Here is a 20436-nt window from a genome sequence, read left to right as displayed (position 1 = left end):
CAAACCCCCGCGACTCACCCGGAACGAGTTTTGAGCATGCTCAAGGCCTTGTCACACCGTGTGTGGGGAAGCCTTGCGGGTTGACTTCCGGGGATTTTTTATTTATTTATTTTTTTTTTTGCTACCCGGACCTCCCAGCAATTGGCCCGCACCTGACAGTACCTAGCTCGTATCTCGCCCATAGTTGTCCGGAGGTGCGCACGCAAGTCCGATTTACCCGCAGCCAAGTTTAGAGCACGACAAAAACTTTTTCCGGGTGAGTCGCGGGGATTGCCCGCAGAGCTAGTCCGCGCAGAACGCCAGTAGGAGGCCCGTAGCTGCCGCAAGTCACAGGCAGTTAACACGCTTGAAGTACGTAAGTTGCCCGTGGATCTATGCTTATGCGCCGGAAGCGCGTGTCATCTGCGGGCGTTCTACGAGCATAATACAGGCGTTTTACTGGCAAGGAAAGGTGTCGAAACTGCCAATATCCGTGTAACTCTTCAATTCTGTGGGCGTGGAGCGAGCTGTACGAGGAAATTGCGTGCATGCTGAGGGTCAGTTACTGCCTTTCTGCTGCTTATTTGAGAGTCGGCTGCGGCCAAGATAATGACATTCTGTGGGACTTGTGCCACATCAAATTCCTTCAGAGGGATTCCTTCACCGAGTTGTCGGCCCTCACTCGCCACCCATGCGCCTGACACGCAGGCCAAACGGAATGCACGTAAGTAGAACGTAAGAAGCTCGGGTCCAGCAGGTAAGACGCATACGAAACTCGCCCAAATCCTTGTCCGCCTGCAATAATTGTCGTGCGTGCAGGAAAATCCCCACACGCAACAAGCCCGCCTAGCTTGCCCGGAAAGGTGTGACAGGGCCTAAACTTGGCTGGGGTGAATAGGACTTGCGTGCGCAACTCCGATACGTGCTAGGTACTGTCATGTGTGGGTCATCTACGGTCAACTCCGGGTATAGCAAAAATTGTTCTTCGCAAGTCGCATGCAGGGCTTGCCCGGAAAGTTTTGACAGGGCCCTTACAAACGTGTGGAATCGAATAAACATTCTGAACATACGTCTTCCTAGGGTAGAGCAGAACTGATTGCAAGTTTTCTTACATTTATGTGGCTCAGCCAGTCTTCATCTATCTGTACAGGAACTTCGGGGGGTTTTTTTCTTCTTGTTTTTGCGACTCACTCAGCGTTCTACAAGCCATCAAAGTCAACAGGGAAGAGTTACTACTTTACAAAATATTATTATAGGTTTTCCTGGCCTATTTCGCACTTATGCCTGCAAGACCATTTGATAGAAGGTTCATTCAATTCAACAAAACCCCTCGTTATCGCACAGTCTGTCTTTCAAAATTGCAATCCGTGCGTTCAATTTAGCATTTCGATCAAAGAAATTTGCACATGTGGCTTTCGAATTCGTAAAAAGGGCATTCAAATTGGCTGGTACTCTACGTTCATTCAAATTCGCCATTAACACTTGCCGAAAAGGGTATTTGAGTCAGTCAATTTCGCGAATGGGCAGTCAAATTCCAAACATTTTCATTCAAATTTTGAAAAGATGAGAGCATTTAAATGTGTGCATTTCTATGTGACTTTTTGTTTCATCCACACACTGTTACGCAGCAAAAGTGTCATTTTTTTGACCAGATATAACTCGAGTTTGTTGTTCTGTAACGCCCCTTTTCTTTCATACATATAGGCCAACATGTACCAGTACTACAGATTAACTTCATCTTCTTACAGTCATGACAGCACAAGTTAGATACAAACGTATATCTCAAGAAGACAGAGAAAGAATTATAGAAACATTTGATGATGATAACCTTGACTTCCAAGAACTGGCCGACACACTCCGAATAAAGCGCTCAACGGCCAGATAAGTTTTCATTTTCATTTTCATTTCATTTTTATTTCATTCTCCTTTTTCCAACAGAACACAACACAGTATGAATTAGGTTATCATCACAATCGTATACACACAACTTGGAAATGATATCAAATGATACAATAATAAATTTACATATATATACATGTATACGCAAAATAATACAAGTCTATGTTTCAGTTGAAAAAAAAAGGAGAACTGAGAGGTCCACTTAAAAGTAAGCTTGTAGATTGTGAACCACTCAAGAAACTCTAACGAAATACTTATTTGTATATGCTTAACACAAGTATAATTTAAACAAGACGGAACAAAACAGGAGACACACAATAACATGACACGACTAGACAGAAAGGTGGAAAATGGAAGGAAGGAAGGAAGAAAGAGAATGCCTACACGCTGATCAAAGAAACGAAAGAGGGAATTGAAGAGGGAATTGAAGAGATGCTTTAAACAGCCGGTGGTTGCATACAGCCGTGTAGAGATTATGATGGCTATTTCATGAATTGATGAGTTCAGAGATTAATTGATTGATGGTTGGATGATGAACCCTGTGGTTGTTGGGACTTGGTTAATAAAAACGAACATCAGAGAGGGTTTAACAGAAAGGATTTCAACTTACGCTTAAAGGAATACAAAGAAGGAGAATTTTTTATTTCACAACTTAATGAATTCCAGAATCAAGGGCCTGTGTATATAAATGTATTCTGAGCCAATAATGTTCTCAGAAGGGGTAGATGAAGTTGTAGCCACATGCACCATCTCCGGACTGGGAGACTCAATAAGCACATTGAAAAAAAGAAACTGTTGCCAAAATCTCTAAAATGAATACGAAAAGATGAAATATAATGATGTTTACAAAACAATAACTATGTTGAAAAGAAAAAGTAAAGAAAGAACCAAAGCATAAACATGTGTGCTAAATTGTCTGCAAAATATGTTAAATTGGATGCCCAAAAATGAATTCGAATGAACGAGTGCAGCATATACGTGATCACGTGACCATATCATTCTAAATTGAATGAACGAATAACGAAATGATGCTTGTTTTACGAATTTAAATTGAATAAGTGTTGATTAGAATGAGGTTAAAGGTAATTTGAATGCTCCAAAATGAATTTGAATGAAGAGATTATAAAATTGAAATACCGAGCATGTCATCTACACTTAATTTTGCTAAATTGAATGCAGCAATAAGGAATTAGACTGACAAAAGTGGGAAATTGGCCGGGAAAATCTATATTCAACGGTCGATAAAATGGTTATTTCAATGAAACGATACCAGTCTGATATCGTGTCTATCGATCAGCAAGCAAGATTGCTTTTTGTTGCTTTATCTAACAATGACAAGAAGGAACATTCAGGTGTGAGTTTCTCCAATTTGTCTCCCTCTGCAAATGAAATTTGTTAAGATCGCAACTGCTGATCTATAAACTAACAAACATGTCGGGAAAAAAAAGGAACCAGTGGGACTCGAACCTGTCATCTACTGCTTTCGGGCAGCAAGCTATCACTGGTTGCCAGCAGTAACGCCATAAACTTGGAACAACTTGGAACTTGCTCATTTTGCTCCTCTTTTTCGTAAATATAATACTTTGAATATATTTGATTTGTATACTTATAATACCGCTATTTTGGGATTTTGTTATTTCAAAGGTATGTTACCTCATAATATTTCATGTATGTTTTGCACCAATAATGAAATTCATAAATACAACACACGAAATTGCAATAGACGTCATATGTTGCTAGTAAAAACATATCTGGTTTCAAACTCCCTACGTCACCAATTTCCATTAATCTGGTATTCGATTCCTTAAGATATCTGTTCACGCAATAGCCTGTCCTCATTTAAGAAATTTTTGAAAATATACCTTCCAACAAATCACACATTGTCAATCTATCATATAATTTGTCTTAAGTTTTGTTTTGTTTTGTTTTGTTTTGTTTTGTTATGTGTTGTTGTATTTGTTGGTTTTCTGTCCATGTCTACACTTTGTACTTTAAAAATCAATTATTTTGTGCATACTCGTACATAAGGGAACTTACTTTACAAGGCCCTTTTGGCTTTATTCAAGTTCTCTTTTTTTCATTTTCACAGATATATGTAAATGATTGATTATCTTTTTTGTTCTGTATTGTAAAATTCAATACTGTTGTATTGTTTTATCAGAAAATGAGATGAATAAACGAATTGAAATTGAAATACCCAAGCTCCGAAATTCCGACATTTCCTCTGAATAATATATTATTTTCATTTACGAAGGAACATTACTGGAGAAGTGTTGACTGAGAAAAGATGATACATAGTAGGGTTTAATCTCTCTCACCCATTATCAGTGCAGTGACTAAGACCAAAAAAAAAATCATAGCTAGCACTATGAAGGAATTATGAAGTTAATCTGATATTTTATTTTGTATTCTCTTCATGGCCAATGCATACCAACTTTCAATGTATTAGCATCATTCTTTCAAAAAGTTAGTAGAGTTGAAGGTGAAGAGTGTGTAAAAGGTTTTTAAGAAATGGAAAGGGACCTCTCGGCTATACCCAATCACATAAATAATAAAAAATCTTTATTAATATAGAAAAATTGGGTTATATCCCATTTCTTTATGATACAAACAATAAGTCTATACATGAAAAAAAGATTTACCCTTTTTAGAAAAAAAAGTAGGAAAATTATCAGGTTGATTCATTTCCCCTATTTTGAGTCCCTGCAAATTGAATTAAAAGTCAGGTCGTGCGACGTTTTGTTTGTTTTGTAATGCACAATCCAAAACTCACAACAGCACTTTGTACACACAGCTGTTGGCTGTCAGCTGTGTAAACTTGATTGTACATAAGAACATTCAACACGTGTCTTTCTGAATAAGTGCCATTCAAAGTAAGACTAGGGTTAATTATGTCTCTCAATGGGCTTCATCAATCTCACTGATTTTTCTACGTAGGAATCAATTGTGTGTTTATTCAAACTGTTCAGTCTGTTTCAGAAGAGACGGACAGAAGTTCCTAAACTAATGACAGTATACTTTAAGTAAATACATTTTATATTTGAATCAGGAACCCAAAATTGCCCCCCCCCCCCCAAAAAAAAAATAAAAAAATAAAAAAGTCTAATAGAATCCATTTTGCCACCAGGCCAGCTGGAGCGAAATGTCTGGCATATCCATGGGCCTTTACTATATTCATCGAAATATAATTCAGCTTCAAATATTTTTACAAATATGTCAGTACCAAGAGGTGATTTATGCGAATCATACGTATAGGGGGTCTACAGTGTATATTATGTACCAACCGTCATGCTGAATTTTCATTTATCTGTTTAGAGATTCCCAATATAACTATATACAGTCTGTAATTCTCAAAAGCACCGACATGCAAAAGAGAGACTGATGATGCGGTGGATTTTATAATAAACTCATCTTGTACCAGAATATCTTTCAGGACAAAACGTTTCAGGATTTGTCTACTTGCATCTATCGTACTTTAAAGCCTTGCTGAAGAGTTTATTGATATCATTATTATTAGTATTATTATTTACATTACTACTACTACTACTACTGTTCTTGTTGTTGTTGTCATTTGCTTTTGGGTATGTTTGACATGTGTGCATGTATAATCTCACTGGGACCCAGGAGTAGGCCTATATCAAACACAGGATATTAGCATTTTAGTAAGGCACAACTTTACAGTAAAATACAGGACTGATAGTATCAATGATATTTATGTTCAAATATTGCGTTTTTCGGTTTTATTACATAGATTTTTCTTCCGTGTATAAGAATTCACAATCATGGCAATATATATATACATGTATATATATATATATATATATATATATATATATATATGCATTCAACTCGTGACTTTTTCCAAAAAGGAGGAACAGTATACAGGAATAATAATGCCAAGCTATACTCACCGTTTTTTCTTTCGTAACATCACACAAACACAAACACACAACCACTGTTTTCAGTCTTTTTTTTATTTCTATAATTTCACATGAAAAACATTAATCTTGAATGTATAAACACAATATACAATTAGCAATGTTTGATCAATTAAAAGATACACACATGCACACACACATGTGTGTACATAATTATATATTATATAAAGTTGTATTCGTGTTGTGTTTACATCAAAAATTCAATTTGAAAATGGAAAAGAGAGAAATAAACGAGAAAACTAACAATCAGGCTCTGGAGTTGGACGGTTTGATCATAACATTTTTATCAATATAATTCTAGGCCACAGAGGTTATATCCTACATCACATCCTCTTGTGATTTACAATGAATTAATCACTTTTTAGAAATGTCTCAGCCCTGTCTCCAGGCTAAATGACGGGACACTTGTAAAAACGTTCCAGAGTTCTTTTTCCCTCTCCATGTCAGTCTCAGGGTTTTTCTCACGTGGTGGGTATTCAGCATAAGCTCAATGTTCTTTCGCCCCTCCCCTTAAAAATGAAACGCCGCTTATATTGTTGAAAAAGACCTCTTTAATTTAATTTATTCTTTAACTATGCAGACGCAAATGAATTCACCTGGCAAAAAAAGACAGGCATCCATACTTTGCTTGTGTTTTTAAAGCATCAAAACTTGGTATCTTTTATTGGTATCAGTCTTGCCTGTGACCCCCCCCCCCCATCCATTTTTTAATGATTAAGGACACATACAGCCAGCTTGAATCATTAAGAGTATAAAATGTCATAATCGATAATAATGATTTGCCATTTTAAAGGAAACTGCATACGTTTGTGCTGTGCAAAGTGTGATGCAGTGTGCACATTGCTGGGAACTTTGTCTTTGCGGAGTAATATTGCCATTGTTCAGAGTGAAGTCTTGTTTGGTTTGAGAAGGGGAAAAAAGAAAGCATAATCAGGCTTTGTCATTCAAGCCAATCATTCATGGTTGTATTTCCACAGTAAGGTCCACTAATACGGTCTTAAAAGAAAACAGTGAAAAGGTAGCTTGAAGATATTCGGGTAATGGATTCCATACATCAGAAACCTTTGTGTCTTATGGTTATTTGCGCTAGGAGTGATCTGGGGCTGTTCAAAATAAAAGACAAAAGACGAGTTGGCTATGAATGGACACTGTGTTATAAAAAAATATAAAATAAATAAAAATTTCAAATGTAAAAGTAGGGATTGTTTCGAGAATCAATACATTAAAGACAGCCCTTTTGAATAGTTGATTAAACTTCGTTCTAAGTTCTAAATTCTGATTCTAAATTCTTAAAATAACGGATTTATTTTCTGAAGTAAAAAAAAAAGATAAGATTTCTGCTTTTACTGGAAATTCCCCATGAGAGATTAGATTAAAATGAATCCAGATCAACAAACGTATTGAATAATACATAACGAGATGAGGGGTAAAATATGTATCAGTGCCTATTCCTCTTGAAGCATCGGAAGATATAATATCATCGAAATATTCTTCCACTTAAATTTTAATACTCAGAGGAATTGTGTTGAATTTTAACCAGGTCTGCATGATGATCTTGTCATGGGGAGTTGTATGATTACAATATGCATTTTATTTGATTAATTTACTTTTGCTTGATTCAACATAGTAGTGCTGTCGTACGTGGGATTTTTGGATGTAAGCCTATATGACCTTGATCCTCTGAAAGTCAAATGTGTTAATAACCACTACTTATTAGAATTTAAGTAAAAAGGCATCAGACATTGAAGCTTGTAGTTTGTTTGTGACTGACAGACTTTATTATTTTTTTTTTTTTTTTGGTTACGGTTTATTTTACAGAAAAAATAAAAAACAAAATAGAACTAAATTAAACTGCGTCATATGATCGTGGAGGACGATGCCATCTGCGGATGTTCCCAGGAAGGCTTTCAGAACTTGCGACTGATGCTGCCCTGGACCGGATCCGCAACATATGGCAATGAGGAAATACCCCCCCCCCCCCCCAACAAACAAACAAACAAACAAACAAAAAAAAAACACACACACACAGAAACAAAAAACAAAAAAACAAAAAGCAAAAAAAGAGCAAAAAACAACAACAACAACAACAACAAAAAAGAACCCATAATACAACATCATATTACAACATCATATCACATCACATTACAACAGAACACGTGAAGAAGAAGACAGTGAAAATGTTTAGTTTGACTCAAAGGAGTAGATTTAAAGGAGACTATCAATGTTCACACAGTTTCATTGGAATATACCAAAAACTGACTCAATTCCTTTTATGGAGTTCCCTGGAGCCCTGTCGAAGTTACATATGCAAATAAGATGAGGTAATCATGTCATGGTCTCTCAAGTTTCCCATTATGTAATGCTTAAGTTTTACACCGGTGAAATAAAAAAGAATAATCTACAATGATCGTCCCTTCATATCAACATAGTGTTAATTTCGTAATTACGACTTTTATATCTATCGGGGATTCAGTTTGCTGAATTTTTGACTGGAGTGAGTTTCACAGCAATCTTTATGAACCAATGATGTCAACGCATTATCTTATTAGCATAATTTGTTGTAATCGATATCACAGTTACCTTTAATAACCCATATCACGCAATGAAACGTGTCAGTCTTTGTGGGTTATCATTCTACGCACGCTCGTATTCTACGCGAGTGAGCCAAGCAGAGATTGACCGTGTATAGTTTATGAAGCGGATCATACTGATTCAAAGAAGTGGGAAGATATGAAATCGCTGTGAGTTTGCTGCTCAAGCATGTATCCGTTCCGTTTCCGGATGAAACGATCAATTTTCTGCCGGGGAAGAACATGGGCTCTCGTCATTGTGATCCTGGTTGCTTGTATTGTGTGGAGAGCCAACCTGGGGAAGATGCATTTACTCATCAGCAAAAGAGGATCAGGTATAGTTGAAAATCAATTCATCTTTTTCTTTAGTTTTTTTTTTTATTCATTTTTATGTATTCGTTCTCCACTCATGGAAAGGATTGCCCTTTTAGCCAAAGTTAGGGCTGAATTGCAAAGGGGTCCTTGTTAAAAACATTAAGAACAAACAAACGTGTAGGACCAACATTCATAATTGCTTCAGTGAAAACAGAATAACTTACTTATATACACACACACGAAAAATAAATAAATGGTAATATTAATCAAACTAAAATCAAAATAAAACCTGTACCATACAAGTTTCAGAAGCATACGGAATTCCTTCCCTGCAGTATCAAGAAATAGCTGAATGATGACGTAATCAGATTTGTTTTCCAACCATCAAACAACATTCTCAAGTTGTGTACACTCCACATAGAACTTATGTATCGTATAAGGGATCATGGTATTAACAAGTTGAAAATGCTCCGATATAGGCACAAAGCAATAAAACCAGGGTATTATGTTTGTAGAACATGAAAAACCTGAATTACTCATTTGCATCATCGACTAACGTAAGAATTGAAGTTGTTCCCTTTGCTTTCTTTACTTTATTTTGATATCCCTGTGCTGTGAGGGTTAGGCCTACATGGTGTGATAGATAATCAGATTTAAAAAAAAATGCTTCCCCCAAATGTCCCTCCTGACTTTGGTGTATAAATTGGCGGGTCCTCTCCTAGAAAAGTGTCAATATTGAAGACTCTATCCCATTAAAACGATCATACTATACTACAATCATACTGGATCGACAATGATGTAAAATACTACTTCAGTTTTGTATTTTCTATTTCAGAGTCAGCAGCTATGATTGCGAGGCTTGAAGTATCCGTTCGACATACATACGACAGTACAGTTTTAATGTCGACTTTTGAACATATGAAGCACATGAAGAGGCCATTATCAGCTACAGCTGTTGCTAGTTCACGGTAAGACACAATCAACACACACACACACACACACACACACACACACACACACACACACACACGAATGAAAGCAATCTGTTTTGTACGTCTAGCATTGTGAAGCCATGACATCGTCACTTTTATTGTGAAATGTCATACACACTTGCTTAGAATATTTCATTTTTGTGGGGCAAATTTGTGATACTTTAAATGCCATTAATAACTTTAGGTATACGATTTTGATAAAACATCTTGAATTCTATTTGTTTCATAAATGTTTCTCTTGTCATCAACCCAATTCCAATAAGGTCTACGCTTCCTACCTTCTTCTTGCATTTCGTAATTTAAATTTATATTATTATATCTTATATGATGTTATTCAGCATATCTCATCGATGTTTTTATATTTGAATGACTTTTTCTTACGTCTTAGTTATCGATGTAGATGTCAGAATTGCGCAAACAAGGTCGCAGTATCATCCTGATTAATCAAAAGAATTTTATGAAGACGTATGAATTTCTCTGGGGTACATTACGTTCACTATCAACACGTATCCAAGCATTCTATCTTGACCCACTGATCTCTATGTAAACTGACCTCATTTTGTACTCTTCTAACCAGGCCTTAAAGACATTATTTACCATTTGTGGTTGAAACAAAAACCCAGCTTTAGTGCTTCAAAATAGTTCTAAAATTTGAGTCAGGGATAGAAACAACCAATGTAAAAATTTGAATCAGTATAATCAATGTTAAGTATTATAAAATACACAAAATGTGAACAATGGTTATGATAAAAGTGGTTCTAAACTAAATCGTCTACAGTTATGGTTTATTGAGAAAAATAGTGATATCTCCCTATATTTTAGGCTTTATTGCGAAAATTTTATAATATGATACTGCAGGATATTTTGTGATATAACTGACCTACACATAATTATGCATCAAATGTAATATCTCGAACATTGTGCCATGAAAAGCTCTCCCTTTTAATACCTCGTTTATTTTGTCTTACAGCAAAATCATTATGAAATACTTGGACACAAACACAACGTTCAGAATATTTCGCATGGGCATCGCAGCGGAGGCTTTTCAATTCGGCGTCAATGAATCTACTATCATCGCACAAAACCAGACGGAACCACTACCAACCATCGGGCCACGATGTGCTGTCGTCGGGAACTCTGGGGTACTGGAGTATAGTCGGTGTGGACGCGAAATCGACGAACACGATTTTATTTTCAGGCTGAATCTCGCGCCCGTTGGGAGAAATTTCTCATCTGATGTCGGGTCAAGGATAAGTTTAACTACAGTAAACACAGAAGAATTGTTCGAACTGTCAAAAATAAAAGTGCCAAGTGACTTACTTCGAGATAACAAGGGACTTCCTTACGCAGAGAGAACGTACAGCATTACCAACAAGACAATTGTGTGGTACCCGAAGGGACATCCTCAAAGGCTGCGTACTGTAGCTTCGCTGTTTAACAGAACTCTGAATCTCCAGCCATCATGGGCCTACAGTCCAGAATCATTGATGTATCTTGCGTTCAGGTATCTCAATAATTTCAGTAACAACCATTTTGCTTTTTACTGACAAATATAATAGAATCTGTGGATATGCTCACCCTTAAACTCTGCTGCGAGATCAGTTTCTCTTGTTGAGTAAGTGCTTTACGTTAATGTCGAATATCAGATCACATATAATTATCTAGGGAAAAATCAGAGACTGACAGGGCAGCCTCGCCCTGGCCTTCGTTCATCTGGCCTTACTCTCCAGGTGCCCATCACACATCTAAAGGGATACGGAGACCGGGCATTTTCCTCTATTGCTCCTCGCCTTTTGAACTCCCTCCCATCTTTCCCCTCCCATCTTTCCTCCGTGAAATTGACAAACTGGATCACTTCAAAGCCTCACTCAAAACTCACATTTTCCACCGGACATTCAATTGCTAACTGTCTTGGAGGAGTCTGCGCCTTTGAATGTTTCTATAACAGATGCTGTGGATCATCATCATCATCATGTGCAGATGGGGAAATTGTCCCTGTTTTACCAAACAACCTTTATGAAATTATGACTATTCAGATATTCACACGTACACACATAGGCGCGAAGACAAAAATGGGGTCATCCCACGAGACCGACACCCACGAGTCATACGGTCCACGAGACCGACATAAAAAATAGGTCCATGAGTCATACAGCCCATGAGTTCTACACTACGCAGAAAATTCTCACGAGACCAACACTACGCAAAGAAAGCCCATGGGACCGACACTTCGCAATAAAGACTCACGAGACCGACAATACGCAAAAAAAGGCTCACGAGACCGACACTAGACAAAGAAAGCCCACGAGACCGACACTAGGCAAAAGAGGCTCACGAGACCGACACTAGGTAAAGAAAGCCCACGAGACCGATACTAGACAAGGAAGACTCGCGAGACCGACAGGATGAACAGCGCCATCTGCATGTCAATTACAAGTATGTACCTGTACAGGGAGTTCAATGAAGGGGAAATATAATACTGGCTGGTGCAATTTTGTCACGCTGCGCTGTCGAGCGAGAGATTGTAACTAATTGAACAGCGACATCAGCGACATCAAGTATGTATTTCTACACTTGTGGCTTTTAGGGGTAGTTCTGTCACGCTATTTTTTTTTTTGAATAAAATTTTGCTCTTCATGGGACCCACTCCCCCCCCCCCCCCCCACAAAAAAGGACAAAAACAATGTAAGGTGTAATCTTAGACCTTTGAAAATGCCACTGTGCTACTTTTAATAGCCTTTCCCAGTTTCTAGCTAGAAGATGGACAGGACATAATTTTTTCCCTTTTCTTCTCGCAGAAAATTCGTAATTTTGCGTAGTTTGCGTAGTTCTTACGCGAACAATGCGCGAAATATGCTTGGAATATCAGTGATCGTTCGCGAAAATGTTGCCGCTATCGCGTTCACCAACGACTTTCCACTGACGATTAGCAGACATATCGACGCATGTTTCGCGCCTGTAACACCTGCGTATCACTGAAAATCACTGAAAAAAAATATATTGGCGTATGTATCTCTTACAGAACACGTAAATAAGCGCATGTAATACTTATGAAATACTGATGAATCACTGATGTATCACTAACAACTCACGTATGATTGGCGCTATGTTAAAACAGTCATTTTATCATCTCCCGTCAGGCCAATTCCTGCTGCCGAGGGTGCACATCAAACCCGTGTTGTGCGTGATCTGTCCGTAGTTCTTGCGTAATTCATCGGTGATTTTCATCGCGTAAATCAGCGAAAATGGTCAAATTCTCGACGGAAAAGCACGCAAAACCAAATTTCTTACGTGATTCATGCGTTTACGCGACTTTTGGGCAGTGTGACCGAGCTCCCATGGAATCGCGTAAAGCGCCGATCCGGCGCACGTCGGCGGACATATCCGAAGATTCCACGTCAGACAAACTCATGAAGTGCGCAAATCGCGCATGCATCGCGTAGGCCCTAAGGCTCGAATTTCTTACGTGATTCATGCGTTTATGCGACTTTTGGGCAGTGTGACCGAGCCCTCAGGCGCTGTTTAACTCGTGGGCTTATTTTACTTGATGTCGAACTCGTGGGCTTTATTTACTCAGTGTCGAACTCGTGGGCTGTATAACTAGTCGGCTGTATGACTAGTGGGCTGCATACTCGTGAGCTGTATAACTAGTCGGCTGTATGACTAGTGGGCTGCATACTCGTGAGCTGTATGACTCGTGGGTCTCAGTCTCGTGATCTCTCGTAATCTTTTCATTTCACTAATCCAGAGGAAAAAGAAAGAACAAATTGCATGAAATACATATATCTGATCAGATGGTGACAGCATTAAACAACCAATCATTCCAAAATTTAAAAGCGAAAATACTTTTTAATCATATACGCTTGAATGCAACTAGTACTGTATACATTTTTATTCAACTTCTCACAGTGCCTTAGTATGCATTGCCAAGAACTAGAAAAAGAGAGGAAGTAATGTGAAACAGTATCAGATAAACATTGTTTTTTTTTTCATTTCCTTTAGAATAGAAATGCCGAACTGGCACCAAATACAACAGGATTCAATCGAAAGTGGCTGAATTGTCAAAACAACAACAACAACAACAACAACAACAACAGAGGATTGCGGGAGGGGTGTGAGACATTTTGCGCAATCATACGTAACGGAATGTCAAACCACAAATCTTCACAACGCCAAACGTTCCTTTTCTGTTAACGTGATTGGGATGTTCCCACCACACACTTTTTTTTCCCTCTGGGATCCCTGTGTTGAAATTCCTCTACCTTCGCGAAATCAAACGATAGCAACGATTTCACTTATTCTTCTATTACCAGTTATTCTAATACTCTGGTAGACAAACATCGAAATTCTTTAATGTCATATCTTAATTTTCACCACCCTTTTTCGGGGCGACTTTCGTTCTTTTGTAGGCTTCTCCATCTTTCATCTTGGTAGACCAGACTTGTATCTATAGGAATAAATAGATATGAACATCTGATCGTATGTTTTATTATTATGTTATTATTCCTGACTCATTTCCATCTTCATCAACTGGATAGCAGTTGATATTTGTCGAAGGCTTTGAAGATATCTATGTCATTAATCTTTGTATCTTGTGGATTGGAACTTTTAATATATACACAGTCAAGTGACTCATTGGCTATTACCTAAGAATATTACCTAAGATACAATGGTAAAGTGAACACGCTAGCTGTACAATTAATTATGTTATGCGTGCTTTTCTCAGAATGGAATGCTGCTATTTGGCAGTGAATTTGAAAGGAAAAAATTAGAAAGGAAAGAAAATTCACCAACTTCAATAGAACCAAACCAAACCAAAATACCCTGGTCGATGTAATGAAACCTCTAGCGACTATTAATGTATATTTACCTGTTCTTCGTAAAACAACAAGGTGTAGAAAAAAAAATGACCTCAGCAAACTGTAATGCAGATAATGGAAAATGTCAATGTAAAGCAAATTGAAATGAAAGATAGCTCTATGGTGTCTTCGTAATGCACACATTTTGCGAAAGTCTGTCTGCGCTTTCTGGCAATTATACAAACAACAACAATAACAACACATCAACAGCCGTTTTTTTAATGATTGTGAGCCATTAAAAAACAATGCTTACATCAGTCTAGCTACTGACCACAAGAATTTCAAAGATACCGTAAAGTGATCAACACTAGTTAGTGTTCAAGGATTTGTCATGTACAAATTTAAGTTGGTGTAATACCCTTTCTTTTACTAGTAGTGTGTACAATTTGCAATATGTACAATAGACTGGCTGTTAAAGTTTCATGGTCTCATTCTATAGCAGAACATAGCTCGGCCTTCATAATAGTCCATTACTTTCCTTGATTTTCTGGAAAAGGGGATGGTAAAACTTCTTCTACCCTCTTTCTGCCCTTGGAGCGGGGTATTTTGAGGCTGAGCGCCCTCACTCGGTCGTTTCAATTCCATCAACGTAGTTCATTTCATGAGAGTAAAGGCCGTGTCACACCTTCCCGGGCAAGCCTTGCGTGCGACTTGCAAAGAACAATTTTGACTACCCGGAGGTCCCTGTAGATGATCCGCACATGACAGTACCTAGCACGTATCTCAACCGTAGTCGCCCGGAGGTGCGCACGCATATTTTTTTACCCGCAACCGTGTTTAGGCCCTGTCACACCTTTCCGGGCAAGCTACTCGGGCTTGTTACGTGTAGGGATTTTCTAGCATACCGGACATTCCTGAGGGCGGAAAAGAATCTGAGCGAGTGTCTTACTTGCTGGACGCGTTCTACTTAAATCATACTTGCGAGTATACTGTGTGACCTTTGTACCAGTCGCGTGGGGGCTGACAACTCAGTGAAGGAATTCCTCTGATGGAATGGCTGAAATCCCACAGAATTTCATTATCTTTGCTGCATACGGGACTGCGAAGTACCTGCGTGGGAGTTGCCTGGGAAGTGCTGCCGCTAAGGGCCTCCTACTGGTGTTCTGCGTGGACCTCTCCGGGCATTCCCGCGACTCACCCGGAAAAGTTTTGGTCATGCTCAAAACTTGGCTGCGGTTAAATCGGACTTGCGTGAGCACCTCCGGGCAACTACAGGCGAGATACGCGCTAGATACTGTCAGGTGCGGACCAACTGCGGACAGCTCCGGGGAGTAAATTTGTTTCCCCGTAAGTCAAGCCGCAAAACTTCCCCAGGTACGGTATGACAAGGCATGAATGAAAATTGCAAACATTCTTGTTCGCCCGCTGAAAATCTTCTACGTGCTGGAAACTACCTCCTCGCCACAAGCCCGCGTAGCTTGCCCGGAACGGTGTGACACTCCCTTTATGTTTGCATCTTCATCCGTAAAATTCCACATAGGTGTCTTGTTAAAGTGAAAACGCAGTTCGCATATGCCTGCAGGACTGTCGAATTTTACTCTAAGATGTACGCATATGCATAAGAAATGTGTTCATTTCATACAGTTGGGTAAACTACGAAACTGCGATATGTTAGCCAAAAGGGTTCGCCGGAAGTACTACAATCTCAGAGCTTACCCGTTCGCGGTTGCTATGTAATTTTTTACAATTGATAATCAGTAATCGACAAATCAGGCCTTAGCAGTATCCACCGATCTTCCGCGCTAGAATGACCTCAAACAGTGTCGGAAATACGATCCTTTTTGTTGCTTTTTTTTTCCATATTCCTTTATGGATCTTTTATTCAAAATAAATGCATGAAAAATCAAAATACATTTGTAGGCCCTACCAAAATCAACACAAATCAGCATTGCATAAAAGTTATAATCGATGAAATTAAAGGTATTAGCCCACATTTGCAAACCCACGAAAATCAAAACTGCATAAAACAGGTCCAATATGACTTCAAGTACAAGTTATAACAATAACATACCTCACCTGTTGCTCTTTGTCTATACCATTCGATAAAAAGAGAGAAAATCATCGTTTTAAAATCAATTTTCAAACCGGGTCAACCCGACCCAAAATCGAATTACGAGCGCGGGCTAGCTACGTATGTAACTTACACATGTATCGCATGCATGTAGTACGTACGTGGACAGGAGCTAGGGAGCGTTATACGCATGCATACGGTGCATTTTCATTTATTTTTATGAAAGTAATGGACTAATTGGAACGAAATTTTGCACAGGTGTTACTGCAATCATACCCAAACTCCATGCTAACTATGAGACCAATTGCTGCAGGTTTACAAATGTGGGCTAATACCTTTAAGCTATACTTGCAGCAAAGATTATATCCATTATAAAAAAGATAGTTTAGTAGATAAGACACTTAAATAGAATCTATTCCCTTTTATGTCTCCCACCCAGTGGTAAACCAGTGTTCCCACCATTTCCTCTACCGCTCCCCTCCTATCCCCACCCTTCCACCCTTTTCTCTACCTCTTCCATCCCTACCTCCCTCTCTGTAGACATGTTGCTCCGGGCTCATCCATGCCAGTTTGTCTACTTTGAGATTTTGCCATTTTGTAAAATGGATAGTTAAAGTTCCCTTCATTGAAGCTAATTTCCTTTCATATATCTATCTTCTAGAATATCAATTGTCACTTCATTGTTAGGCGGCTTTTATGTTCTGTGCTTTTGAGAATAGAATATTTAACAAGAATTAAATGTGATTTAAAGATTGGTGTTTTCCCTTATTGCATTCCTTCATCCTGAACAGAATTACTTCCCCAAATAAACATCATTAACATACTTCCACATATTTCCGAGAATGATTTCACGTGCTTGCAAGCATAAAATAAATGTTTATGATAAATTATGTTTCTTCTTCTTTTTCCAGAAAAGAACATAAATTACTTAAAACCAAACCAAACCGGAGGAGATGATGATTTGTATTTACAATATCGTGTCCCAGTTCGATTGAAACTCTTGTATAAAATGGGCTATTTAGTGTCCATTTTCGTGGCCTTGAAAATTATTATGTTGTTTATCTCCTTGACAGAAAACAGAAAAAGATTGCTAGGGCACGATCATCACGTATACCGTTTGAGATATGCCGTAACTTTCATAACATAACCAGTATTTAGATTATATATCTTGCAATCTGCTAGACAGAATGTGGAGCCTGTCTCGTTGTGGAAGATTGAATATTATAGTTAATCCCTTTGACTTGTTTCTCTCTTTGTTGGCTTTGACTGTCATCTTGATTAGCCTTGTTAGCTGCTGGTCTGTCATGCACACAAATTCTATTCCTCTCATTATGCATTGTCATTATGAAGTTGGACTTTCCTCAATAGAAATGGTGCTTTGGTTGTCTTCCTTTCATTCATTGCATTTGACAATGGGATTTCTGAGCAGGTTGCTTGTTCTACTCCTGTTTTGTTGACTGAGGTGGATTTCTACAAAATAACTGTAACTCCTTTAAATGGAAAGAGAAACTGCTACTACAGCGATGTTACTGCAACCTTCATTGTGTCATTACCGGTAGCAGGAAAACATTGAGGCAAGCCTTGGCCCAGAACACAGAGACGGAGTGTTGAAACGGCAATAATTACTCAGACACATTGCACATGGCACAAGTAACTACAGCAGAGTAGTTCTCGATTTCCATCACTAACGGTTATGTTTCCTCTGATGTTTGGACCATGTGCACTATGAATTCATTTGGTATCAGCGCATGCAAAGGAGCCTGCTCCTGCTCCACACATAAAAAGCTGTACATTCTTCGGCTACAAAATATTTGCAAAACCTTGTCTCAGAATCTTTTACCTGGAGAAATTTCCGCTCTTGTAACAGTAAACAATTAAATGTCCAAAGAAAAATCTCCAATCTCGAAGAAAAAAGCTTTTTATTTCTGTCTCTGGAATGCTCTTCCACTGAGGATCCGAGCAGTAGAATCCACAGAACATTTAAAAAAAGAATCTAAAGTCATATAATATCATTTATGGTCGTGTCTAGTTTTGGTTGAATATGTATTTTGGATTTGTTTACATACTCATTTCATTTTATTTTATTTCATTTCATTTATTCCATTTCCAAAGAAGTATGATCACCAGCATGAAATTTGCAAATTCATAGTTTTACGACATCAAAGAGGCTCGTTTCTTACATACATTTCTATCTCTTCCTTGTTCATTCCATTCTTATAATTATGTATACCTATATAATTCACTTTAATGCCCCTCTGCGCCTCAGAATAGGTTACTAGATTGATGACGCATTACAAGTGCTTTATTTATGTCCACTATTGAGTGTGGAGGTTGTTTCATGAATATAAAAGTCAATTGCATGCGATCGAAATTATTTTACACTTTTGCTCCAATACTCCAAAAGAATTCAATATCCTGGCAAATCGCCTCAGCGAGATAAGTTCCTTGGTAGACGCTTTCGATTATTTTTGAACACTTCTAAGAGTTGTATTTGCTATATTAGCTCTCTGTACATTAAATTATATTTTCCTCGGATTTTTTATTTTGTCAAAATTTATGTATACAAGTGCATATGTATATAAATACATGTTTACATGCATATACATACTGTATATACATATCGATTATACAAGTATATAAAATATATCTTGGAACTTTCCACGTGTTGGATTTCGAATGTTGTAATCATAAGAAGAAAGAGTCTCAAGTACGCCATCGGATCCAACGAGAAGTTTTTTATTACAAAATTTTCGGTCTGCCCTAGACCTTCGTCAGTGTAAAGACAATGATATCATTGTCTATCATTGTCTTTACACTGACGAAGGTCTAGGGCAGACCGAAAATTTTGTAATAAAAAACTTCTCGTTGGATCCGTGGCGTACTTGAGACTCTTTCTTCTTATGTATATATATATATATATATATATATATATATATATATATATATATATATATTGTATATATATATATATATATATATATATATATATATAACATATACATATAACATAGCATAACAAAATGTAACCTATCAAAATTTCAGATTGTTTTTAAAAGACCAGTTATAGATAATGCTGAAAAATCACTGGCTCACCAGTATAAACTTGAAGTTGGATTTGCAGAGTCTTCCCTCTTGACCCCAAGTCGGTTTTCTACAACAATATGTTTATGACATTAATATTACAGTTGGAAAACGATGCATAGTGCAATAAAGTTCCTCAATATTTTCTTGTGTGGGTTTGCCTTCTCTTTACAGGATTTGGAAGATTCCCGCGCCGTCTACGGGACTGTCTGTTGTTACGGCCGCTCTTCTACACTGTGATGATGTTGACATCTATGGGTTCTATCCGTTCCCGCAAGATTCCCGGAACCGAGAACTGCGATACCATTACTATGAACCGAATAAGAGACAGTTTTACTCTAAAAACGGCACAGTGGGTGTGCACGAGATGCCTCGGGAATTTGCTTTGCTGCGAGAGCTAGACGAAGAGGGTGTACTCCGATTAGTGACTGAACGCTGCTACGATGAGTAATAGGTGGAATTAAGACCCAAGAGACTTGAACACAACGTTGGTCCTTTAATAGTTTCATATTGCCTACACGTCGGCCTACACGTCGTGTTCCGACGCCGAAACTGATACGTCGTGTACGTGACTGGTCTGATTTAAAGGTCCACAGAAATCCAACTGAATGAGCCTGTTCAGATATTCAAATAACCTTGGGTGCATAAAATCCAGACCTCTATTTTCAGGGAATCTATGGTCTAGTAAAAATGAAAACGACAAGCTATAATCATTCCCCCAAATATTCCACGCCTCCTACCCTCCCCCCCCCCCCCATATCAAAAAAAAAAAAAAACCACACACACACACAA

The 20436-nt window shown here is 38.1% G+C and overlaps 1 protein-coding gene across 1 annotated transcript; it reads left to right on the top strand.

Moving 5' to 3' along the window:
• Positions 1 to 9619: 9619 nt before the first annotated feature.
• LOC139712513 (CMP-N-acetylneuraminate-poly-alpha-2,8-sialyltransferase-like) lies at positions 9620 to 20095 on the top strand. Its single transcript, XM_071624328.1, has 3 exons — positions 9620 to 9669; positions 10664 to 11197; positions 19819 to 20095. Exons 1-3 carry the CDS (start codon positions 9620 to 9622, stop codon positions 20093 to 20095), a joined length of 861 nt encoding a protein of 286 aa, XP_071480429.1.
• Positions 20096 to 20436: the final 341 nt, after the last annotated feature.

This window comes from Diadema antillarum, unplaced genomic scaffold (assembly GCF_040938485.1).
Source record: "Diadema antillarum isolate AM-2024a unplaced genomic scaffold, OU_Dant_1.0 seq00001815_RagTag, whole genome shotgun sequence".
NCBI lineage: Eukaryota > Metazoa > Echinodermata > Echinoidea > Diadematoida > Diadematidae > Diadema > Diadema antillarum.
Note: the sequence above shows the minus strand (reverse complement) of the source record. Positions and strands in the feature narration are given on the sequence as shown.